A 26,765-nucleotide genomic window follows, 5' to 3' on the forward strand; every position below is an offset into this window, starting at 1 on the left:
TGTCAAATTTTGCTGCCTGTTAAAGACACAAAACCGCCAAGTAAAATGACGGGAGCAAAACCTGGTGATTAAATTTCAAGATGCGCTCGTGTTATGGTGTCTCTGATAGCGTGTTACTGCTTTTGAGAAGCACTCTGTAACCACGTAAGCGATCTATCTAGCATTAGTCAGTAAGTCACTATGCGTTGGAAAAATCTGAAATTTTCAGAGCACGCAAATCTTAAGGAAAAAAGATTTCAATTTTGCTAGGAAGTAGCGGTGATCATCAGGGACCACATTTTGGAAGTAAGACCCATCAACAAGTTTTTACAGACCTCTTTCTGTATCCTTGCCTCGCTTGTAAATATATTTTATGTTCACCTGTTCACCTAATTCCTTCGTTACTTCCATTGCGTTACAATATACTTGAAATAGCAACAAATGCTTTTGTTGCCGATTCCTCTGTAGATATTTAAAATCCTGAAAAAGCTATACAGGTAACCTGATCAAACTTAGCAATCTTGTGCCGAATCGCTAAAGAAACAATTTCTTGTAATAAAGGACCAAGAATAGATGTGAAAAACAAGACACTATACCAATCATATGAGGCGCTATGACTTTCATCGCCTAGTGTTCTACGCCGTCGTTAATCTAAATACTGTTACGCATGGCCAGGCACGTTACCCTACGACGATGTATCATTCTGGTACCATACTACAGGGTGTCACGCATCAATCTTGAGACTTCGTGTGCAGTACACACTGTTTAATTAGGGTAAAATAGTCGTAGAGTGAACAAAACTATGAAAGACCAGTTGCAAAATGCTGTTGTGTTTTGTTTTTCTAAATGCCAATCCCCACCAGTGCATTTCAACGGAGAGCGTTCTTCTGTGAATATTTCTGTGTTAACAGCGCATACGTCATATCAAAGGACCAGATTTTCCTGTAAGAAAACAAGGATGTTCGTTAGCCTCATTAAACACAGTACAAGTGCACTAGATTTCTTTCTATATGTTTCATTGCATGGTGTAGAGTAAAACAAATATAGCTTATTTTATCATTAACACGTTTTGCAGCTTCGCTCTATTAGTTTTGGGTCAATTGGTAATTGATCAGTCAGTCAGTATTGATACTGAACTCTATTTTTATACAGAGTCACCGTGTAGACATCGCCGTACATAAATGTCTAGCAAGTAAATGCGAATGCTCGCTAACAGCTAAAACTATACTATAATGTGTCTTGTGCACCGGAATACGGCATCATGCGTGCTCCGAACATGAGTCACCAGTACGCGTAAAGATACAGTACACATGAGTGGATTTTGAACAGTGGGTAATTTGAAGAAAGGTGTTCTAAAAAATGTACACAAGAAGTGTTCTTTTATGTTTGTTCTCTCATTCGTGTACTTATTCCTATCAACTTTCACAGTAGTCGCGTACATCGCAGGCAATCCCAAAGGACATGCACTACACCACTTAATCTATAACGGGTTAATTTTCCAACCAATATGTAAAATCACCGCATAGCCGGTATTACACAACGCGTTTTTTTTTTGGCTCGACACTATTCCTTTTCTATAATGAGCTGCTAACGATCTGCCTGACGCCTGTTATTGCATTGGCTATGCTCCGCTCGGGCTATTCACGAAACATGAAGAAATACAACTGCGAAAAGAATTATTCCGTTATTCATGCCCAGATACCGCAGCCCTAATATACGGGAGCGAAAAAGAGTCCTAATTACCTCAACAAAACATGGATGTGGGCGCGGAGCGTTGAGTCAAATTGTCAATTCACTGGTCCTGCTTGCTGTCACCTGTTTATTATAAGCCGCCTTTTGCTAATAAATGTAGCCCACAGCACCATCTTCAATACTGACATCAAATGCAGTGTCATCCGAATTGGCCGGCAGTCGATCATGAACTCTTCTATAATTATGACGCTATTTGGCATTTAGTCCGGCTGATATGTACTAAACGAGATAAGCCCGAATGCTTTCGTATCATTGTAGCAATGCCCGCAACCTACGTTAGGGCTCCTATTCGTGTCAAACACTAGGAGAGACGCCAAGATTCTTGGCCAGAATAACGGAGCCGGCGAGTGTTTCCTATAACATTGCAGTCTGTAGTATCATAGTTACTACACAGGAAACTTTTTGTTATTATTGCGTGAATAGGCGAAGCATTTCACAAATCGCGCTAAAACTTCGCGGTTTCTGCGTGGTTTACATCAACCTCCCGACTTGATGGGGAGGACCTTGAATCATAGCGTGTTTTCATCGAAATTATTAATATAACAGAAGAAAGCATGTAGAATGGGCGCATCTACAATTAAATTATTGGTTAACGAAGGATCGATTATATAACGGCCGAATTTCTCTCCTTCAGGTGTACTGTGGACGCCTCTGCAACAAAGAATTTTTCAACAAATTTCCCTTTACAACGAAGAGATTCAGACGTCCATACGGCAAATTTGATGCTTAAAGAGCAGCGCCACGCTCCCAACCCCCCGCCGAAGCCACATAGCTGCGCCCTCAGCCAGCGCTAACGGCTGCACTAGCGACGCCCTCCGAGCGAGCCGATGTGAAAAACTATACATCGACTCGCACGCTGCTTACTGTACCGCAACAGTGCATCCAGCGCCTGACAACTGATTTGCAGTTAATGGCAATGTGATAAACTTACCCTAACTACCGACCGACAACATCGTTAAAGCTATCTATGGTGCAAAGGGACGCGAATGTCTACGAAGCCAACACTGAAGAAGAGCCTGTAAGCGGTCGAAGAATTTTCCTAATGCGAGGAAGGCGCAGCAGCATTCAAAGATCTGCAACTTTAGGTGCCAGGACTCTCGCGTATGGTGACAGAGGACGTCGTAGAGATCGGGGCAATTAGGTCGGCTCAAGTCGCACAATCCACCAGAAGATGTGTGCACTACACAAAGCGACCTATTTGATTAAAGTTCTCCAAATTCCAATTAAACAAAGTTTCTCACTTCTCTGAACGTGGCGCGATGTTTAAAACAAACTGACCCTTATAATGCAGGAATTTGAAGGTCCCAAGCACTTCACTATAAAGGCGTTCGACTGCATTGCGCACTCAATGTTTCGACTCCTTTCAGTTGAGGTTTAAGTCTGAGTTCGAGTGCTCGCAAGAGCACTTAGCACGTGAAGCAGAAGACAGTAATACGCAAGGCGCAACAAATAACAGGGAGCAGGTGAACTGATAATATTATTTCGGATAGATAGCTTACAAAAGTGAACATCGCTCCTCTAACGTGGTACTGCACTAGGACGTTGTACTCTTGCTTCTTTGCTTCAGCAATGTTTCGACCGTCACTGCTACTCATTTGCAGCAAAAAATGTTTCACTTCTTTTCAATTTGCAGCTTTCTTCATGAACCCTCCGGTTCTTCCGGACCGCGACAGCTGGGTGCTGCTGGGTGCTGCTGCTGTTTTCCGGAATCATCATCTTCATTATCAGCCCATTTTATGTCCAATGCAGGACGAAGGCGTCTCCCTGCGATCTCCAATTACCCCTGTCGTGCCCCAACTGATTCCAACTAGCGCCCGTGAATTTCCTAATTTCATCGCCCCACCTAGTCTTCTGCCGTCCTCGACTGCGCTTCCCTTCTCTTGGTACCCATTCTGTAACCTTAATGATCCAACGGTTATCTAACCTGCGCATTACATGACTATCCCAGCTCCTTTTTTTTTCTCTTAATTTCAGGTATAATATCGCCTATACCGATTTGCTCTCTGATCTAAATCGCTCTCTTTATGTCTCTTAACGTTATGCCTAGCATTCTTCGGTCGATCGCTCTTTGCGTCGTCGTTAACTTGTTCTGAAGCTTCTTTGTTAGTCTCGAAATCTCTGCCCCATATGTCAGCACCGATAAAATTCACTGACTGGACACGAACAATTTCATTCATAATGGTAAGCTTCCAGTCAGGAGCTGACAATGTCTGTCGTATGCTACCCAACCCATATTTATTCTTCTATGAATTTTCTTCTCAGGACCAGGGTTTCCTATCAATGCTTGACCTAGGTAAACGTACTCCTTTACCGACGCTAGAGGCTGCCTGGTTATCCTGAACTATTGTTGCCTTACCCGGCCATTTATAATTGTCTTTGTTTGTGAATATTAATTTTCAACCCGACTCTAGCACTCTCTCTGTTAAGGACCTCAATCATTTGTTGTAACTTGTCTGCAGTATTGCGGAATAGAACAATGTCAGGAACCGAAGAATGTCTCAGGAACCTTCGGTTCCATGGAGATTCCCCGTCGATCCTTACTCCTAAGCCTTTCCAGTTTTTAGCTAAAATTAAAAATTAGATTATGGGGTTTTACGTGCCAAAACCACTTTCTGATTATGCGGCACGCCGTAGTGGAGGACGCTGGAAATACTACCAGCTTGGGTTCTTTAGCGTGCACCTAAATCTAACAACTCGGGTGTTTTCACATTTCGCCCCCATCGAAATGCGGCAGCTGTGGCTGCGTTTAATGGCTTGAATACTTCTCGCAAGCATGCAGGGAATCGCAATGGAAAGATTGTGTCTGCCTGTCTGACTCCTTTCCTTCTAGGTATCTTCCTACTTTTCTAGCGCAAAGTTAAGGTAGCTGCAGAATATCTGTAGACATTTTCCAAGATATTTACGCAGGCTGTCTGTACTTCTTCATTACGTAATGCCTCAATGACTGCTGGTGTCTCTACCGAAAAAAAACGCCTTTTCATATTCTATGAAAGCCATATAAAGAGGCTGATTGTTCTCTGCGAATCTCTCGATTACGTGAATAATGACATGGATGTTATCCATTTCGGAGTAACCCTTTCTGAATCCAGCTTGTTTCCTTGGTTTGCTAAAGTCCAGTGTTGCACTTATTCTATTGAAGTTATCTTGGTGAATATTTTATATAACACAGGGAGTAAGCTAATAGGTCTATACTTTTTTTTATTTTTTAACGTCTTTCTTATTGTTGATTAGTGTAATTGTTGTGTTCTTCCATTTTTCTGGGACCCTTGCAGTCAATATACACTTCGTATAGAGAGCGGCCAGTGTTCAAAGCATTAGGTCTCCTCCATCTTTGAATAATTTGATTGTTATTCCATCTTCTCCTGCCGCTTTTCCCCTGTCATGTCTTGCAAGGCTCTTTTGTCCTCCCCGCTAGTTAAAGGAGTATCTGTATCCTGTTCATTACAGCTTCGAAGGAAGGCATTCTCACTGCTCTGGGTACTGTACAGGTCAGTATAGAATTATTCGGCTGTTGTTCATATGCATTCAAGATTCTTGATGCTATTTACACGTGTACTTGTCTTTACGTTTCACCGCCTGATAAATATGATCGCCCAGCGCAGGACGCACCTGCATTATCGGACGTTTCTGGAATGTTACCGAAGCTTCTATCCGCTGTCTGGTGTCGCTGAACCTTGTGTTATCTGATTTCATGGTGTAATGCGAATGGTGTGGAACTTCGTGGTAGGCACATGGGTCCCAGCGATTAGCCTGGAACATCCGACGACTGCCGTATGAAAGCCGACGCGCTTGAGCCGCTGAGGAGATTTTCGACGACCGCCGATCGTGTTCGCCGCTACCGTTGTTCTTTGAGTGTAGCCTGAATTTGAGGGCTCAAGTTCGCCCGAGAAAACGCTCGTTACGTTAATCACAGTTTTGCTGCCTTCTTAACCGTCACTACCACGTGACAATATTGCCCTCCTTATCATTCAGTGCGAACATCTTGGTTTTTCTTATGCCAAGTTTCCTTCTCAGTGATTTCAGGCTGCGGTCATTTTTTTACGTCTTCTTCAGTCTTTCACACGTTATAATTTTATATATTCCTTTTTTTCGCCTTGTTGATCAGTTTTGACAGTTCCACGAATTCAATCTGATCTCTTTAGATTCGGGAAGATATCAACTCAATAGATCTTCCCGAATAGTGCATGCTTTAAAAAACATTGATTTCGTGTCCAATAGTGGCACCGAGCCTAAGCACTCAGCAGAGTATCCCGATGCTCTAACCACTCGGCCAAAATTTATTCTCTTTATTGCCTCGACCGCAATCGCCCATGTGCCAACGCCTGCTTGCTCTTTGAGATGGTCACCACTTGGGTCACAGTGTGTGGCAAGGGCACGAGCCTGTTTTCTTCATGCCTAAGACGCACCAGCAAAATGATCAAGTTCATAGTTGCTGTTTAACCGCTTCAAGAAAGCTTCACTTCCCATAAATTTCGAGACACGCTTTGAATATTCATGAATCTGTATGGTACAGGTATGACGAAAGTAATCAAAATGCTGAGGTAATCTTTCCCGGTTATCTTTCCCGGTCTTACGCTACCGCTTCACCGTCGTTATGTTATGGCGGCATATATTTCTTTTCTGATATATGCGGACTCAAAGCTCGGAAGCTTTGGGGAGAACTTAGAGGCAGTAAACAATTAGGGAAAAGGTCTGAGTGGTAATAACACCTTTTCTTCAGAAAATTGTGACACATGACAAAAAGTATTCACTCACCACTTGGTATTCTTCATCTGACGGGTAGAAGGAACTTAAATCAATAGAGCAGTAATGTTCACATTCGCTCAACGATCTGAAGAAGTTGCAACTCTGGTTGTTTACTTCGACGCACTTATTTTGTGACCGATCGAAGAAGGCAAACGATGTCCCATTCCCAGCACCTGGTGGACAGCTTTGGCAGGCTGCAATAAAACACACATGCTAATGTTGATGAAAATATTGATTCGGTTATGTCGCCTAAGATCTTTACGTCTTACCGCCGGTACAGACATGCGGAGAATGCAGTAAGCTATATATATATATATATATATATATATATATATATATATATATATATATATATATATATATATATATATATATATATATATATATATATAAACCAGAAGAAAGGGGGTTAACCGAGGGGCCCGATTTTTATTAGTCATATCATAAGAAGCCAACAAACACTGACACCAAGTACAACACAGGGGAAATCACTTGGGGAAATAAATGAAATGAAGAAACAATAAATTAAGGGAAATTATAGTGGATGAAAAAACAACTTGCCGCAGGTGGGAACCGAACCCACAACCTTCGCAGTTCGCGTGCGATGCTCTACCAATTGAGCTACCGCGGAGCTGTTCCCCATCTAGTTTCTTTGGTATTTATGTGTCCTAGTAGAACCCTGGGAGTGTTAGCCAGCGCCACCACTCACAGACCTTGGCGGCGGACGTGGAATGTCTTTCTTGCCCCAGGCGTTACGAGAACGTGATCTTTTTGGGTGAAGGTAACTGGTCAATAAACCCACATATGCTGCCTGAAGGCATCAATGTTGCCGGATTCGAGACTCTCGTTATGTAATAAACGAAAAGAAAGGGGGTTAACCGAGGGGCCCGATTTTTATTAGTCATATCATAAGAAGCCAACAAACACTGACACCAAGGACAACATAGGGGAAATCACTTGTGCTTAATAAACGAAATGAAGAAACGATAAATTAAGGGAAATTATAGTGGATGAAAAAACAACTTGCCGCAGGTGGGAACCGAACCCACAACCTTCGCATTTCGCGTGCGATGCTCTACCCACCTGCGGCAAGTTGTTTTTTCATCCACTATAATTTCCCTTAATTTATCGTTTCTTCATTTCATTTATTAAGCACAAGTGATTTCCTCTATGTTGTCCTTGGTGTCAGTGTTTGTTGGCTTCGTATGAGTATATGAGTATGAGTATATATATATATATATATATATATATATATATATATATATATATATATATATATAGTTGTTTCCTACGGAAATCCTTAGCATTACAATTAGTAGGCGAATGTTCGCACCTAGGTATTGTGCAAGACACAGAAGTTGGTGCAACGTACGGGGCTAGGAGTCGATGGCGGCTGTTGCCACGTGAACGGCTACAGGATGAAATAAGGGGCACAGATACATAGATAGGTGGGACCTTTATTGCAATGGAAAAGATTTTAAGGAGGGGTGATCGGAGCTTCTCAGTCCAGGGCCCCACCTGCCTGACCTGGCTAATTAAGGCCTTTTGTCCTGCCAGGACGGAGCGGGCGAGCTGTGCCTCCCACTGCTCCATTGTATTAGATACTTGGCCTATGAGGGTGCTAAGTGCACTCCCAGGTTATATGTATTAGGGTAGGTATGCCACCGCACCAAGGACAACTGGCCCTATAACGAGTGGGGCACATGGCGTTTAACAAATTTAAATGGGGGAATACCCCGGACTGTATTTTACGCCAATCGGCGGCCTCTTCCTCGTTAAGTTGTGGGTGAGGCGGCGGGTATTTTCTACATACAGCGCGCTGATGAGCAACGATGTCTTTGGCATTTAAATTGGTGGAATGTTGTGAGGGATAGTGTGGGTGGTTGGGGTTAGAAGAGGACGTAGTCGCTCAGTTAGTGAACGCTCGAGCTAACGCGTTAGCCTTTTCGTTTCCCTGTACCCTCGCATGGTCCGGGTGCTAGAGTAGGTGATGATGGTGGTTGAAGGATTTGGGGATTATCGCGAGGCCAGCCGCAGTCACGTGCGCCTTGAGAAACATGCGACATGCCTCCTGGGAGTCCGTGACCATGACCGAGTCCCTTTGCGAACGCTCCGCGTGAGCGAGGGCGATCGCCACTGCTAATGTTTCAGCTGAGGTCGGGGATCCCGCCGTGGCCGACGCGGTAATTTGCTGTTGACTAATCGCGTTCACGACTGCCAGGGCGTACCTCCTTTGGTAGAGCTGCCCGGTCACCTCTGCATACACAGCTGCGTCCGTGTAGTACGTGTTATACCTATGGTTATTAGAGTACCCTGAGTGAATGTGTTGTGCGCGTGCTTTGCGCCTTTCTTTGTTGTACTCGGGATGCATATTCTTTGGAATTGGGGCTACTGTAATTTTGGATCTCATCGAAGGAAGGAGAGGTGCGGCCTGTTCTGTGACATAAATGGGGTAGGCTGGGATATTGAGTCTGGCCACTATTGCCCTACCAGTTTTTGTGAACCTGAGGCGCTCCCTCTGTCGCATCAGGGTGGTCTGCTTCAGTTCGTCGAAAGTATTGCGCCCTCCCAAAGCTAACATGCGCTCCGTTGAAGTATATTTAGGCAGGCCCAGTGCAACCTTGAAAGCGGTTCGGATTCTTGTGTTAGCCTGCTTTTCCTCCTCCCTGTTCAGAATTTCGTAGGGTAAGCCATGCGTGATTCGACTAACCACTCAGACCTGTACGAGCCTTAAGGTATCGTCTTCTCGCATTCCCACTTTTCGGCACGTCGCGCAACGTATCATTTGGACTATGTTGTGGGCTGTGGATTTGAGGGTCTTGAGTGTCTGTACTGCTCTCCCGTCGCTCTGAAGCCACAAACCCAGGACTCGCATCGTGGGTACCTCTCGGACTGATTGGCCCTCAAACACGATGTTAATCGATCCTCTGGATTTGTAGCCTTTCGCGCTTATCCGGATGACCTCAGATTTTTCCAGTGCACACTTCAGGCCACTCCATGTAGAAAATTTCTCCACCGCTAATACCGTGATTTGGAGCGTATATTCCTTATCCCCTAGTGAACCATTGCTCGTCCACAGCGTGATGTCGTCCGCGTAGAACGTGTAACCTAGGTCATGTATCCGATCCAGATGGTGCGCGAGGCGACACATCGCCATGTTGAAGAAAAGAGGAGATAATATAGCTCCTTGAGGTGTTCCTGTGTCAGGCATGTTAAGTAATTCCGAAGTGATTTCGCCAATACTGATGCTCGCCTCGCGGTTGGAAAGAAATGCTCTTAAGTAATTGTATGTGAGCTCACCACAACCCGCGAGTTCGAGCTCCTCCAATATTGCGTCGTGAGAGACGTTGTCGAAGGCTCCTTTGAGGTCTAGTGCTAGGACTAGTCTCTCATCGCCATACGGTATATTAGTTAGAATTTCGTCTCTAAGTAGGAGGAACGTGTCCTGGCAAGATAAACCCGTGCGAAATCCTATCATGGAGTCCGGGAACCAGCTCCTCTCTTCGAAGTATCGCTGCGATCTGCTATGGATAATAACGCTTTCATAGAGCTTACCTAGGCAGGACGTGAGCAACACCAAGCCGTAGTGTATCAATCGAGAGATTCTTTTTAGGTTTGGGGATCATGATTATTTTACCCAATTTCCACACTTGGAGCAAGTCTTCCTTGGCCCAGCACTCGCTATTGAAAATCTTTGTTATTTTCGCTAAGGCTACCTAATCCATGTTTCGAATCACTGCATTTTTGATCGAGTCTGGGCGCGGTGCCGAATTTTTAACTGCCGATTTGGCTGCCTCATACACTTCTGCGTACGTTATTTCTACGTTTAATTTAGGGTTCTCCTCCCCCGCGTATTGTCGCCTCGCGTACGACGATCCCGTGGCAGGTGAGGGTCCTATGTTCTTTTTCTGAACAGCATGGACTAGATCTTCGTCTGTACCCTCGAAGTTGTCTGCTATAATTTGGAGCTTCTTGTTATTCTCAGTACGCGTGCTCATCGGGTCTAGCATGCTTCGTAGTATTCGCCACGTACTGGTCGTTCCCAGAGTTCTTGATATGGTTCCACAGAACGTCGCGCACTCGTTTTTAGCGAGCTGGTTGGCGTAGCCTTGGGCTTGCTCTGCCAAGAGAGCGAAGCATTGTCTCAGGTGTTTGTTTAAACGTTGTCTTTTCCACCTCTTGGCCAGTCTTCCCTTAGGCTGACCAGGTGAGAGTTTATCACCGGCACCTCCGCTGTACGCTCAATGCCTTTAGTGTTGTCTCCGCGTGCTCTTCGAAGAAATTAAGTCCATTCTCGCAAGTTGGTCGGCGCTGTATCCGACTCCTCCAGCGTTCTCTGGAGTTCTCTATAACGAGGCCAGTCAGTTAATTTAGTCATTCCTATTGTTCTCCGTATGTTGGGCGTGTACAGCACTACTCTGATTATGTCGTGATCGCTTCCCAGGTTTTAGTCACAGGAAAGCCATTGTGCGTCTTTGATGTTAATTGTAAAGGGACGGCCGGGCACCGTGTTTCTGCTGACGCTGTTACCCGTGCGCGTCGGTTTGCCGATCTGATTGATTGCCCGTAAGCCCAAGGCCGTTGCGGTGCCCTTGAGTAGAAACCCTTTGGGCGACGTTTTCGCGTATCCCCATAGTTTGTGGGTTGCATTAAAATCACCCACTATCACCGCCCTGTCCCTGTTGCCCGCTAAATCTTTTGTTGCTGAGAGAATGCGGGGTAGGTTGTCCCCTTTATTTTTGGGAGGGCTGTACAGATATGCGATTAGTGTGTGTGCCTTACTTCGTTTCTTTGGCATCACAATGATAACTATGGAAGTAGTCTCTCCCTCAGTTTGCGGAAGTGTTAATAATTGAGCGCTTATCGACTTGCTCACCAGCGTAGCGACCTTGGAATTTTGAGGATCGCTCAGAATGTAGTATCCCCACAGTTTGGCCGGCTTTGACCCGACCTCCTGCAGACATATCACGTCCGGAGCGATTCTGGAGTTTTTGATAAACTGGCGGAACACTGCCGCTTTCCTGGAGAAGGAGCGGCAGTTCTATTGCCATATCTCTAATTGTTCTGAATTTTGTATTGGTTGTAATTTGTTAGCGCGATTAGCCATGTGGCCCACTCTTATTTTAAGCCCGTGACGTTTCCGTGTCGGAGCCGTGGGATTCTGTTACGCAGTGGCTTACTTTAGTTTTTGCCGAGCCCTCTCCTCTCGCAATTCCGCGTTTTTTGGTGGGAACAGCCTTCGAGACTGCCTAGAGCTGTTCCGCCACGAAGACCTTGTGTTTCTCGAAGCCGTTCGTGCACAGTTGTTGAAATTCCGTTAACCTTTGGGTTACTAACGTCATAATTTCATGCATAAATATTTTCAAGTTTTCAGTGATCATTGTCTGGATCTGCGCTGACGCTATCTGCGCGTTATTTGAGATTTGGGTTGTCGGAGACTGCGTCGAGATGAAGTTTATATCTGCCGCCGCTTTCATTTTGGCTATTTCTTCAGAATGACGCTGCGTTTCCAGCTGTTGTATTGTGCTTCTGAAGCGCGCCTCGAACTCTGACATTTGTCTCTCAAGTGATTCTCGTTGGCATTCTTCTCCTGAGAGCTGTTCTCTTAGTCGCGCATTTTCCTTTTCCAATTTCTGAATGCGTTTATCATTTGCACCAGTATTCTGTTTTGGAGCAGTGGGAGAAACAACCCTCGCCCAGCTCACCTGCTGTTTTTTAGGCAGGGGTGAAATAGACCGCTGCGAAGCCCTGGAGCTGGAGGGGTCCCTCGAGGGGAGTATCGCTTTTCGCCCTGCTTCCGTGTGGAGATATGGATCTGGATTGGTGCCGGGAAAAGGCCTCCTCTTCCGTCGACTCGAACCAGCGCTCCGGTGCCTTCTTGGTATTCTGTCCCGACCGCCCTCGCGATTGAATGAATGAATGAATGAATGAATGTATGTATGAATGAATGAATGAATGAATGAATGAATGAATGAATGAATGAATGAATGAATGAATGAATGAATGAATGTTCGATGTTTATTGGCGCAAGGGCCAAATATGACCAAAGAGCGCCATGTCTGTGATAATGAGTTTGCAGTGTGAATATGATTTCTATGAAGTTGGTGTGACGAGGCTATAAAGGGGCCTTAAATATATTCGCTCTAAAGCGCGCAAAATCTGTATAATAATATATGGTGATGGCGTATGACTTGTACTATGAACATTGAGATGCATTTTAAAAGAATTGTACGATGTTGAAATGTATCTGATTCTAAAAAATTTACTAGAGCACTACTGCTTCCTTAGAATCCTTGAAACACAAGGACCTGGAGGCATGTGCTATACGAAACAGCTACTACAGCGGTATCCTCTGAAGAGAGGAGGCGCTGCGAACGTGTATGGCTAATAACATGCAACACATCTTTCAAAAAACCTAGGACTGCGTTGGTTTCAACGAGTAGTTCTGGACCGAGTAACATTACAGGATGAAGGGGGATGTGCTGCCGGTATGCTAGGGGAAAATTCTTCTTTCTCTGAGATTCCGCTGCCCGACACTCCAGGAGGACGGTCAACCTCTCCCTACATCTACCACCGGTCTGAGGATCATTTTCAGTGAGTAATAATTTATGCGTACCAAATGTGTGTCCTATTCTGAGACGACAGAATAGGACATCTGATCGCCGTGATTTTGTTGCGGAGGGCCAAGAACCTAACTGTGGCTTTATCACGTGCAGTTAATTTATTTCTTCGTCCCACATGCGTTGCCATTGGTTCGTAGTTTCCTTCTTAAGAAAGGCTTTAGGTCTGTGATAGGGACCGAAGCAGTAGGATTAACGGCAGGAGATGCAATTGACATGGCCATCTGGTCTGCCAATACGTTACCTTGGATTCTCCTATGGCCAGGTACCCAGCATATAATGATATGCTGGTTAGATAGATTAGCTTTGCACAGGTCGGAATAGACCTCAGTGAGTACGGAATATTTATATTTGCAGAGTGACATTAAGGCCTTCACAACAGTTAGGGTGTCTGTATATATAACGACTTTTTTTTAGTTTTGATTTCCTTATATGCTTTACAGCCGACCATAATGCGTAGGCCTCGGCCGTAAAGATACTTGTTTCTGGATGTAGGACATCGGATTCCGAGAAGGATGGACGGATGGCTGCATAGGACACTCCAGCATGTGACTTGGAAGCGTATGTGCAGAACTCTGTGCACGAGTGCTTGTACTGAAGTTCTAGGAAATGCGTTCTGATTTCGACCTCTGGAGCGTGCTTTGTAATTTTTAAACAGGATACGTCACATTTTATCACCTGCCACTCCCAAGGAGGTAAGAGCTTGGTTAGGTGCGTTAAACAAAGCTCGAAGAGTGGGACGTGCATTTCATCGCTAAGCTCCTTCACACGCATCGAGAAAGGCTGTCTTATAGAGGGACGATTGCGGAAAAGTGTAGCACACGTTATATCGGTTACGGTATGAAAACATGGATGTTCACGATTAGGTGCACTTTAAGGAAATAGGTAAAGCAGATGTATGATCTCTGCAGGTGGAGCGATCACTCATTCGATTGGGCATATATATATAAGCTTTCAATCGGGCTTGTTCTGAAAGTGCCAGTGGCTAATCGGATACCTAGATGGTGGACAGTATCCAGCATCCTTAGCGCGCTCAGGGCGGCAAAGTTATACACTACCGCACCATAATCCTTTCTTGACCGAATTAGGCTCTTGTAGAGATTCATGAGACATTTCCTGTCGCTACCCCATGTAGTCTGGGATAGAAGTTTCATTATGTTCATTGTTTTTAGACATTTTTCTTTCAGATATTTGACGTGTGGAATGAAAGTGAGGCTATAGTCAAGTATTATACCTAGAAATTTGTGCTCTTTCTTGACTGGTATTTGTTGTCCGCGCAGTTATAAGTAAGGATCCCGGAACAGGCCTCTCTTTCTTGTAAAAACGAACACAAGAACTTTTGTTAGAATTGATCTTAAATCCATTTTTCTCTGCCCAATTTGACACTTTGTTCAGGGCATGCTGTACGTGTCTCTCGCACACTGTGAGGTTACAGGATTTAAAAGCTATTTGAATATCATTCACGTAGACAGAATGAAAGATGGCCATTGGTAATGAAGCACGAAGCGTGTTCATCTTCACGATGAAGAGTGTGCAGCTGAGCACGCCTCCTTGCGGTACACCCATTTCTTGCGTAAAAGGACGTGAAAGTACATTGCCGACTTTTACCCAGAAGCTACGATTCGACAGATAGCTTTCTATTAGGTTTAGCATATTACCATGGATGCCCATTTCTGACAATTCTCTTAAGATTCCGTAACGCCACGTTCTCTCCTACGCCTTCTCCATGTCGAGGAATATGGATAAGAAAAACTGTTTGTGTACAAATGCATCGCGGATATTTCCTTCAATACGTACAAGATGATCAGTTGTGGAGCGCCCTTCTCTAAAGCCACACTGATAGGCATCAAGCATCAAGCATCAAGCATCAAGGAACTGAATGAGTCGCTGATTAATCATTTTTTCAATTACCTTAGAAAAGCAACTTGTGAGGGCTATCGGGCGGTAGCTTGCCACTGAAGAAGGATTTTTGCCTTGTTTCAAAACAGAGACCACAATGGCTTCTTTCCATGCAATTGGAAGGTATCCCGCAGCCCAAATGGTGTTGAAAAGTGCGAGGAGTGTAACTTGGGTGTCATTGTGTAAGTTTTTGATAATTTCATACATGATTCTGTCAGATCCCGGTGCGGAGCTCTTGCATGCGCTCAAGGAAGCTCTCAACTCGGCAATACTGAAAGGAGGGTTGTAAGGCTCATTCTCTCGACTTTTTCTTCTGAATGGCTTACGTTCTTCTGTTTGTTTATATTTGAGAAAAGATTGTAAATATTTGGTTGAACTTAACACGCTCTCAAAATGCTCTCCAGGTAAATCTGCCTGATCTTGCAGGGTATCACCTTGTGTGTTTACCAACCCTGAAAAACTCTGGAGCAGGGGTATTAACCCTGTTCCAGACGTTCGCCTCATCTGGGCACGAGTTGATGCCCGATAAAAGCTTTTGCCAACTGTCTCTTATGGCCTGTCGGCGCGTTCTCCTGCCTTGGGACTTTACTTTCTTAAAGTTAACAAGATTCTCCGAAGTGGGAGAGGCGCGTAGCAACCCCCACGCTTTGTTCTGTTTTTTACGAGCGATCCTACATTCGTCGTTCCACCACGGGACACGCCTTTTGCACGACAAGCCATATACTACTGATATGCATTTAGATGCGGCATCTATTATGAAGGCTGTAAAAAACTGCATTGCAGCATCAATTCCTAACGAAGACATGTCAGCCCATGACATACTTGTAAAAGTTCGAAATTTCTCCCAATCAGCTGCCTCAATCCTCCAACTAGGAGCTCGTGGTGGATATTAGTGTTCTTTAGTTCATCTTAGCGGTATGGGGAAGTGGTCGCTCCCGTTAGGATTGTTGGTAACTTCCCATTCGAGTTCAGGCAGTATACACGGGGAAACTAGGCTGAGGTCAATTGAAGAAAATGTTCTGCTTGCGAGAGAATAATATGTGGGTGCCTTCTTATTCAGCATACACGCACCGGAAGGAAAAAGAAACTGTTCAACGAGACGACATCGCGCATGGATACGAGAGTTTTCCCACAGGCTGCTGTGTGCATTGAAATCGCCAAGAACAACATAAGGTTCTGGCAGTTGGTATATAAAGGACTGAAAGTCATGTTTGTTTAGTTGGTAATGCGGGAGTATGTAAAGTGAGCAAATTGTGATGAGCTTGCTTTGTAAAACTGCACGAACCGCCAATGCTTCAAGGAGCGTTTGTAGCTCCAAACATTGACACGCTATGCCTTTCTGAATAACAATGGCAACACCGCCCGATGATGCGATAACATCATCGCGATCTCTGTGAAAAGTAACATAGTGTAGGAGGCAATTTGTGTGTTTCGATTTTAAGTGTGTTTGCTGTAGACACAGCACTTTTGGATTGTGTTTGTGGATGAGTTCTTGCACATCATCAAGGTTTCTAAGAAGACCTCTGATGTTCGATTGAATTATTTGTGTATCTATATTGGAAGTAAATGTGCGCTGTGTGTACAGAAACAGAGGTACTAATTACAGAGATTTCAGAGATTAGATTACAGAGCTCTTTCGAGGCCCTGTAGCCGGGACTCCGCCCTTTCTGAAGCGTTCGAGGGAGCCTCGCATCTCCTTAGGCACTTGGCACGCCGTGAGGATAGGTGTAGTGTCCATTTCCTCTTGTGAGGCGCCGGACACGTGCTCTTGCGAGCGAGAAGTTACCTGAGAGAGTCCCCTCCTGAAGGCAAGACGCCTGTGCCCACTAGCCCGGAGGTCGATGGGGCTCCCTGTGGGATTTGGTTGCGCCGGCTGTTGCAAGCGCTGGAAGGGGCCTGGGAGGTTCGGGCAGCCTCGGCTGCGCCAACCTGCGGAATCGATGGGTTGGCGTAGTCTTCTGGGTTGGCGTAGCAGCGCCAGCTGCAGCCGCCGGGGGGGGGTGCGGATGGCGTCACTGCCGCCTCACTGGGTGTGGGTCGGACAGCCACCTGAGACCGTTGTGGCGCTGCCCCCTGACGCACCACATCGGCGAAGGTTGAAACTTATATTTTCCTTTAATTTTACTATTACAATTTCCTTTTCTTTTTCCCAGGATGGGAACGACCGCGAGTACGCGGCGTGCTCCCCATCACCGTTTACACAGTGGAGAGCGTTCTTACAAGCTTCAGTGGCGTGTTCATAGGCACTGCATTTCGCACATGTTTGGCGGCCCCGGCAGCTCAGCGAACTGTGGCCGAAACGCTGGCATTTGAAACATCTTAGGGGATTTGGCACAAGGGGTCTGATACGGAGCTTGATGTACGTGGCCTCTACAGACTCGGGTGAATGCTTGAACCGAATGTGAGTATTGGGTGCTTCGTTTGAGTTTCTTTACCATCCCTTCTCATCTTAATTCTTCTGACATTGACAACATTCTGCTCACTGAAGCCCTCCAAGAGCTCAGCCGCTGTCAGCTGGAGCAAATCATCATCCGAGACAACGCTGCGGGTGGTCTTCAGAGTGCGGTGTGGAGTTACTGTGAGTGAAACATCCTCAAAGGACACTAGACTGGGCCATTTTTCATATTGTTTCTGATCATGCAGCTCTAAGAGGAGATTACAACTTGCCATCCTTGATACCCTGTAGCCTGGACCAAGGACATCATTTAGGGACTTGGAAACTAGAAAAGGGGAGATATTTCGCACTTGCTTACCGGATTTATCTGAGTGGATAACATGATATCGCGGAAGGTTCAGCCTTTGACGTCCAAAGAACTGGAACACATCTTCGGTGCGCCCTCTTTTTTGAGGGCGATCAGGAAGTGGAAAGAAGGAACTTCCCATAGAAAAATGTAGTTTTTGGCAATGACGCCAGCCGCCCACCGTGGAGCCCTAGGAGGGACGCTACGAGAGCAGTAAAACAGGTCCTGCAAACGCCAGCTGTACGTAATCACTATAAACAAATATGAAATAACCCAGTTTCGCTATTCACACGAGGTTAACCCTTGCTGCCTGGAAACTTGGAAGTAAAGGGAAGCTAACAGAAGACAGGAAAGATGGAAAGTGCGAAAAAGACGTAGGTTGGAGGGAGAGAGAGACAGGAAAAGGCAACTACCGATTTACCCCGGGTGGGTCAGTCCGGGGGTGCCGTCTACATGAAGCTGAGGCCAAAGGGGTGTGTTGCCGCCGCCGAGGGGCCGTAAAGGTCCAAACACACGGCATTGGCTCAACGCCCCGGATCCCCTTTTGCCCTGACACAACTAAGCCGCCCACGGTTAGACGCGGGAGGGTCCAACCCTCCTGTGCTCGGGTACGTGCTGTCGCAACACACCAACCGCCTGCTCACGCAGACGCCCCTGCGGGGGTCGCGATCGAGACTGGCGAGTCGGGACCCCCGCAGAATTAATTTCAAGAAGTAATCGATTTAATTGTTACGCTTTCTGTACCGTTGTGCGTTTCAACGTGGAACACCAATAAACTTTGCTAATTCGTTACTTACATACGTATTGCCACATTTAGCTTCTAATGGGACGTTGAAGTAAATTGCAAGATACTGGGGAAATTCCGCTAGAACAGGCAAAGCATTATCACACTGAAGTGACCATTTATGTCCTAAGAGCAGCATCAAAACACTTTTGTGATTCGCCCAAAGCGCTGGGCGGAGACAACATTGAAATGTCTCTAGCCGACCTACCATGCGATTGACCACTCTGAATTTATTATGGCAAAAGCTACAGCACCGCATGGGTTTGTTTTTTCTGGCTTGAGCCCAGCCCTTGTCGGAAGGTGTCATGTCAAGGCCCGCCCAAGTCACGCCCGGTGGTTTCAAACCTAGCTTGTGCCGACCGCTTCGACCGTAATAAAGGTACACCGGCACTATTTTAGAAGAAAGGTCAGGGCTGTGAGGTGGTAGCCCAGGGAAACAATGGAACCGACAGGGAAGTGGGAGTGGTCTGATGACTGTCATGTCATGTCTTCTTTCGCCCTTGATACTCGTTGGCCAGTGAACGCGCCATCTGGCGGCAATCTTTAGTGTAGCGGGTTACTTTTGAAAGTTTAGTGCATTCAGAGGGGTTTATTTCATAGGGCAGCATAGTTCCCAGCAGACACGAACGCGCATGTCCACACAAAACAAAAGTGAAAATGCGTTCGTTCGTTCCATCGCGGTATTGTATGCGAACGTAACTAAAGGGAGTATGGTGTCCCAATTAGTGTAGTCGGATGAGAATAACATCCTCAAACTGTCGCAGAGTGTGCGGTTGAACCGCTCCGTAAGACCGTTTGTTTGTGGGTGGTACCCGGTCAATTTCAGGTGAATAATGTTGAGCCCATGAGGGTAGGGTTATATTTCTTTTGACAGGACGAACCCTCCCCCCCATCGACGATGAGTTCTGGAGTAGCACCGTCATGGAGGGGAAAATTACGAAGAATGAAGGTATAAACTTTGCGCAATCTCCCTGCAGCAAGGGCCACAGTCTTGGCGTAGCACATCAAGTGGTCGATGCGAACAATAGTGCAATGGGTTCCACACGCGCTGTACGAAAGCGGGCCATAAAGGTCAAAGCCGGGGTCGTGGAGTGGTCAGGCAGGGCACGGTAGCTGCTATGGTGCGCCAGTAGGGCACTGAGGCGGGTACTTGTTTTGTTGACAGACGGTGCGAGATCGAATGTACGCCTGGAGAAACCGGTACACTGTATGACAGTAATAGTGTTGGCGCAGTCTTCTATATATCTTTAGGATGGTGGTGGTAGGCAGCTTCAGGATTAGCGTGGAAGTACGCGCAGGTAGCGGAGCGCATATAACGGATGATAGTCAGAAACCGTTTAAGATCGTCATGGACGTAGTAGCGGTGGTTGAGGGTGTTGTTTTACACGGAAAAGTGGCCTGCTTGATGGCTCAGGCCCGCGTTGAAGCAACCACACATGGAGCGGCAAGGTAGTGGAGCAGCAAAACAAGTGGTACGTTCTTGCGTTGATTTGAGGGCCTATCAATTGCGGTCAGTGTTAACGGGGCTGTGGTCGTACAGTAAACTGAGATGGAAACCACATCAGGTGCCGTGAGTGACCGGCGGGGAGCCCATCAGCATCGCTTTCTACCGGAGCGGGACCCGTCACAAATTCTGCAGGCGAAGCGCCAATGGCCGAAGCCGCCCAGTCGATCTTAAACGGAGGGCAGTCAACAAAGGGCGTGATGGTCAGTGATAATGATGAAAGGACGATCGTAGAGGTATTGCCGAAACTTGCCCAATGCCCAAATTATGGCTAAGCATTCCTTCTCCTTGACGGAGTAATTGAATTCAACTTTCTGAATGGCAAGGTTCGAATAAGAGCTGACGTATTCGTAACACGTGGTTTCCATTGGGCCAAGGGCACACGAAAGGCCACATGACTGGCGCAGTTGCAAACCTCTGTAAGCGTTGAAACGGAGGAGGCTGCGGGTTTATTGGTCAGGTATATTCACACTGGGATGACTAAATGTCATTTCCAGTGAAATGGCAAGTCCTGTGCAGTATTATAGATAATGATTCCAAGTCTATTCGACGATCTCGCTTTGTTTCTTCAAGATGTTCACGCTCAGAATTACGTCCCACAAGGAGTTAACAATGTGCAGGATTACGAGGTCTTAGGGCAAGTTTATTATCGAGGGCAATGCCTCATGTGCCAATCTTAGTTGGCATTCTTCCGTGACCCGCACCTGTCTAGAATTTAAGCTGCCCCGTGGTAGCGTGCACTTTCTAAAAAGCCACGTATTGTCTACTGCTGACGGCGTAATGGACTCCTGTATGTACTCTATCGGTGACGTGTAGCACACTCATATCTGTGGATTTTGATCCGACATTGCAGTTAGGCCGCAACGTGGCATCACGGAGGTTAAGGCGACGGCGGAGTCATGACGTTATGGCGCAGATGAGGAGAAAAAAAGCATGAGGGCGAGAAATGGCAGTGTGAGTCGTCACCGCCGGCAGAGGCTGCGGTGGTACCGCAGCTTATAGCGACTCCTGCACCTCTGCAAGCACGATGTCAGTAACTGAGACAACACGAGGCTGTGACGCTAGGATCATCTTGTGGAGCGGCTTGGTCCTACTGATCAAAGTGTCTGGCGCAGGTCGTCGGGGCGGCATGCTTTATCTTTAGTTCAGCTTCGCTGCAGCACCCGGCAATCATTATCTGCGCCGTAGCTCAAGCACCTTCTTCGCTCCGAAAGAAACAGGGCGATGTTATTTGATGAGTTGCCTGTCAATCCGGTGAGTTCTCATTTTATGACCCGCATAAGGAAGTAAACCTGAATTTCTTGCGACATTTCTTGGCGCCAGCGAAGCTGAACAGGCGAGTCATACCTTCTATAAAGATCGCGATATTCTCGTACGGTAGCAGCACACGATATTTTCGTTGGAATTCATCGTTTTCTCTTTGCACGACGTTCGCAAGTGTTTTGAGAAATGTGCCACCAAAGAGGTCCCATGCATTAGGGTCAAAATTCGTTTCTGAAGCTATGTCCAGGTGGTGCCTTCTTTACTACAATAAAGTTGGCTCAATTTATTCTTGCTGTTCCAGTGGTGAAAATTGGCAACTCTTTTTAGTTTCATTATCCAGCGCTTATGGTCACATGCCGAAAATCCTCGACTGGTGGTTGCGTGGGTCACTCCTGGAGGAATGATCCTTGCGATGCTATGGCCATCATATTTGTTGATTTTGCTTTGAATATCCTGGCCTTGCCATGTAGTGCTCTGTAAACTGGCCGCAATCCTTGTAGCTCAATGCTAGCTTGCTAATCCAAGCCCAGTTACTGTTTGTTGTCTTGGCGGCCTGTGCTTGATTTCATTTGAGGATGTCATGTGCAATATAAGAATATGTCGTGTTTGGTCCTTAAACAAGCACCTCCACCCGATGTCACCCTCTAGCCCCGTTGCCACAATTTTTCGCAGTTATTCTCTAAAGTTTAGCAAAAACTTGCTAAGCTTTCAATAGACTTTGCTATCAAGTCACTGAAAGTCTTGCTACGCATTTAAAGTAAAGTTTAGCGAACGTAAGTGTTTTCGAACGCGTTGTGTAAACGGACCTGAGGTTACGCAGAGGCACGTATGGTTTGCTACCCTGCCCAGGGCGAAGACGTTTATCCACGTTTCTCGAAACGCTTTAGGTTTGTCTATAGGCTCCATGTGGCAAAGTGATAGATATACAATATACTATCAGTGTGCAGGTCAGCTTTTGCTCTACTAATATACTTACATAAAAACAAAAGGTGACACCTGAAATGGAGCGTTTACATTTACATTGGGACATTACAAATGCAGCATGATTCTGAAAAGCACGAGTTATCTGGTCTTCCTATGACCCCAATACACATGGCTCCGATTATTTCGTAGTTCTCAACGATACTGAAAGAGAATAAAATCTTGCGACCGTCACTTTGTCTTATGTTAAAGCGGCGATGAGTATTGCCTGAGCTTTATCCAGGTCAAATGTTGTGCTTCGCTCTTTGGTCTACCTGAAAGCTCAGTGCTCTATTGATTCATTTAGAAGGCATGAGATTTCAGTGAACGAGCCAAGCCGCTCCACTATCTACGGCTCTCTGCTGTCGATCTATCCTAATATTGTCCTGGCATGTTCTAAATCTCAACACAAATTTAATTCAATAGGCGTTAGGTAAATTCTCTCGCTGCAACACTTCAAAATTCCAATCAATCAAACAATTTTAGGGAAAGCGCAGAACCAGGATGGGTAACAGTCGTACAAACTGGTTTCGTAAAGGATTAAAAACCAGACTGTTTCTTACCAGACTGTGAATCCTGTAAAAGCCACCGCGTATGGTAGCACTTTGTGAAGACCACAAAGAAAGAAAACCTTTCCTTTATCATGGTCACAGAGCCCACGCGACGTATAGCCATTTCGGACCGCCTACCTGGATCTTTTGAATAATAAGGTCGGTTCTTGAATGTCCTTTTCGAATAAACTTCCATAACTTTAAAGACAATAAAATGTCGCTAATTGTTCTGTCACGTCACTCAAAACGTCATCAGTACCTAATTGATAAAAATGGTCGCTAAACATATACGAAACTTTGTAAATCTAGCGACAATATTTTTAAAACGGTTACATTGTGCTCTGGTCAAGGCGCAGACAGAAAAGTACTGAAAATTAGGTCAGTTTAGAACTTATTTGGGCGTGCTTGTCTTGACAAAATCGAGCAGCAGTAGAACCTCAATGATGGCGGCAAGCAGGTTTTACGCCATGGGATGCATTTGTAACTGGCACGAACCACTGACTCAGTCACTGGCAAAAAGAAGAAACATTATTTGCGCTACAATAACATGACCAACAATTTTTTAGACGCACATAGACTTCCTGTTTTACGACGAGACAGGTGCAGATTTTGTTGTTTCTATTAGCGGTGATTTAAGAAACAGCAGATTCATCCTTCATATCGTTTAGCGGCACCCTTTAGCTTCGTAAATTACTAAACTTCTACCATGCGGCCTCAGAAAACCACAAATCTGTTGGCAGAAATAAAAAAGCCTAATTCCCTTATACGTGCTACATGCCTCACGAAACCTACATTGGTACAGTAGACTCACCTAGTTCATTTGTTTCAAATGATGCACGGCGGCTAGTAAAATCTAAATCAATACTGACGTGCTTGAACTTCTCTCACCGAGCGCGGTTATTTCTTCTATATAGTCAGTAAATGAAGATATATCAAACTTACACTGGGGGTAGGCACAACCGGAGATGTTTCGGATGTCACAATCTGGAACAAAATAAAAAAGAAATGTATCATATGCTCGCTTTCGCAAACGTCCCAGTATTTTGGGATGTGTTAGTAAATATGAAAGAAATTGGGAAGGCTGCACACATTCTCCTCTTTAATTGATTGTTTCGGTAATGCATATTTCAATCCAGTTGCATATTGTGCTTTATTGACGAGACTTGTACAAAAAGGGTATTTTACTCCTTTCTGTGGTATTTCTAGAGAATTCACTTGGAGTTCGTGTTGGACATTTGTGCTACAAGCTTGATCAGAACTGTTCCCCGACAGAGATACCAAAAAAGTCATTTATTGATCTCAGAGAGTAATGTGCCAAGGTTGTATGTCTCGTCGGCTGTGTACGCACCGATGCCACTGTTTCTGGAGATCATAATAGGAAACTTCATATGGGATGCTTTTCAAAACATTAATCAAACCAATTTTTACTACACCGTCAAATTTTTTACACCCTCCTGAAGCAGATGCTTCCGCAGCTACCGATAGGTGGCGAAACAAGTTTAATCTATCGCTGGCTTGGCAGTAGTTTTATCCGCAATTTTCTTGCTGAACAACAAGGAATGTAACTGTTCCAACTTTAATAATCAAGAACCAGTAACAGCAGATTCGATGCTTCTGCAAAGTTTGAATAAACAGAGAGTAGCAGTAACAGCAAAACTATTTTTTTTTCTGTTTGAAAACACAAACACATGCCCCTCTTTGTATGAATAGGTCACAATCCGCTTAGAGTACACGCCGCTCAAGAGTGGCATGATAACCTGTTGGTTTGTTTTATGGAAAGACAAAGCATAATGTAAGTTTCATAACAGAACACCAAACCCACGATACTCACGGCTGCCGACCATTGTACTCCACCCCACCACTATGCCCCGCTAAGGCCACATTGTTGATACGTTCACTTCATTTCTAATGCTAGGAGACACACAGTGAGTGTCCCTAGATCTGCAATTTGAAGCAGTCCCACTTGCTACTATCGTAATTGTGGTTTCAGAGGGCACGACAGAACTGCACCTTCAGGAGTGCAGTGACCAAAATATGGTTTGCGAGTGTCTCAGCGCCATCGGCCCATGCTGTGCGCGTACTCAGAAGTCAGTGCTGGCAGCCATTGATTGCGCGAAAGCTCATTTCAATCCAATCCAATCCTGTTTCAGTGCGTAATGCGCCAAAACGTGACCACAGGACCGTGCAACATTAGTGTAAAGAACGTCCGGTGCCCGTTTGGTTCAGCAGGTGTACCGCTTTGTTCTGCTCTGTATGCTGCGGATGTCGCCGGACTGCCGTCTCCGTTAGTGCAGTACTGCCGTCGGTTTGTTGTTTACTGCCCGTGCCCGTCGTTACATGTTAAACGGCCATGCAATATACAAGTATATACAAGAAAGTGCGAGTCTATAGGTGCCCTTTCCCAGCCAATGCGTGCGTAGCAGCTGAAAGTACAGCAGGACGGTCACGAGCGCCAAGAGAAACAGCAACGGCAACGTAAGCAAACCTTAGACGGGGTGCCGATGCGACAGTCGATGGTGATAATTTCAGAGAGTGGCCTAGTAGCGCCGGCAGGCACAGGGTGTCGAATCTAATATAGCAAGCATACTCTGCCCAAGCGCCTGCTCGCCAACTGTCTCGGTGGCATTCTACCCTGTAATCTTTCCGAGTGTCCTTGACTTACAACCAAGACGTCTGAATAACTTGCTGAACAAACGTTCCTCAATAAAACTGAGCTGATATAAATTATTAGCGCATTTTATTCTCATCACTGAGTTTCAGAAGCAACAATTATTCGAATTTGTAATACGAAAATTTCGGATCTTTCTGAGCATTCTTGAACGCACGCACTCCGTCCTTTCAGGCGCTGTGCTATTCCATTTTCGGTTGCCGGCGCCAGTAGCTTCTTAACAAACCATAGTAATGGCTCAGGAATCTTTCTTTCAGTTTCTACGTTGCTGCCCAAAGTGAAATATCCGGCACAGTTGGCTGTTTCCGTGATAGCAAGCACTTAGCCCTCAGAACCAAATTGGTAATTGCATCAGGAAGTAATAAAGTATTTTAAGTTTGTCCGAACGACTGCACTAAATACAATGCACGCATAGCGAAATTAAACCGGGCGCATTACAACGCCCTAATGGCTAACTAAATACCGTGGTAGGGTTCATTCTTCTCAGACAGCACTTACAATACATAAGTGAAGAATGGACCAGAACCGACTGAAGCGGGTGATGCACGATGATCGAACGAAAGTAAAAATGCATGTTTTATGGGGTGTTATCATTTCATTACACATTGTTGGACATGCAGTATCTCTTGGTGTACGCTAGGAGAAGGTGCCACAACACGCGTGAACAGCAGTTCTGTAATCGGAAGTGCTAACAATTCGTAGCTTGTAGATTGTAGTGGGAATGTCCTTACGATATTCTATAACGCAACAACGCAGGAGAGAGAAGAGAAAAAAAACGCAGGAGTGGGCACTAACGAGTAATATAAGGCATAGTATAAGCATAAGCATATTTTTCCAAGGTTAACCTCTATTTCCAATGGTTCTTAAAAAGAAAAAGATAGTTGCCATTGAGCCGTATTGCAAAAGGAAAGGAAATGTTATTCGCACAATACTAAGCGTTCGTACAATGTACCGAATAATTTATCTTTTGCAAAAAATACATTGCCGAGCGTGCGAAGGCGTTTGTCCAGCACGATGCTATGAACACTGGTTTATGTTATGGTAGGCTTGCTCTGTGCATGAGAAAAAACTAAAGAATGTTAGCGTTAGCCTCCCGAAAAATATTGCCATTAACAATAGTAAAGTAAAGGAAGTCATACTTAGCTCCTCCTCAGAACCATTTTTCGGCTTGGCTTCCTTTGCGGTTAATATTATGGCAAACATGACAGGGATAAATGCTAACAGAATGAATTTTTGCATGTTTGTAGAATACACAACCTGCGAGGAAATCTATAGTGAGATGTCTGCCGTGGGGCCTA

General features: G+C 45.4%; 1 protein-coding gene across 1 annotated transcript; it reads right to left on the reverse strand.

Moving 5' to 3' along the window:
- Positions 1-729: 729 nt before the first annotated feature.
- LOC142564795 (uncharacterized) lies at positions 730-26,765 on the reverse strand. Its single transcript, XM_075675956.1, has 4 exons — positions 26,607-26,765; positions 23,742-23,783; positions 6,487-6,671; positions 730-921 (listed from the first exon to the last, which is right to left on the reverse strand). Exons 1-4 carry the CDS (start codon positions 26,704-26,706, stop codon positions 904-906), a joined length of 345 nt encoding a protein of 114 aa, XP_075532071.1. The 5' UTR covers positions 26,707-26,765; the 3' UTR covers positions 730-903.

The sequence above is a fragment of the Dermacentor variabilis genome, chromosome 11 (assembly GCF_050947875.1).
Source record: "Dermacentor variabilis isolate Ectoservices chromosome 11, ASM5094787v1, whole genome shotgun sequence".
Classification (NCBI taxonomy): Eukaryota; Metazoa; Arthropoda; class Arachnida; order Ixodida; family Ixodidae; genus Dermacentor; species Dermacentor variabilis.

What these genes read in the sequence shown, in the direction of transcription:
- LOC142564795 (XM_075675956.1), bottom strand. Translation starts at nt 26,706, where the DNA reads ATGCAAAAATTCATTCTGTTAGCATTTATCCCTGTCATGTTTGCCATA. An exon ending in TGGTTCTGAGGAGGAGCTAA is followed by an intron (nt 23,784 to 26,606) that starts GTATGACTTCCT and finishes ATTTTGTTCCAG; the next exon opens with ATTGTGACATCCGAAACATC. An exon ending in CGGTTGTGCCTACCCCCAGT is followed by an intron (nt 6,672 to 23,741) that starts GTAAGTTTGATA and finishes GTTTTATTGCAG; the next exon opens with CCTGCCAAAGCTGTCCACCA.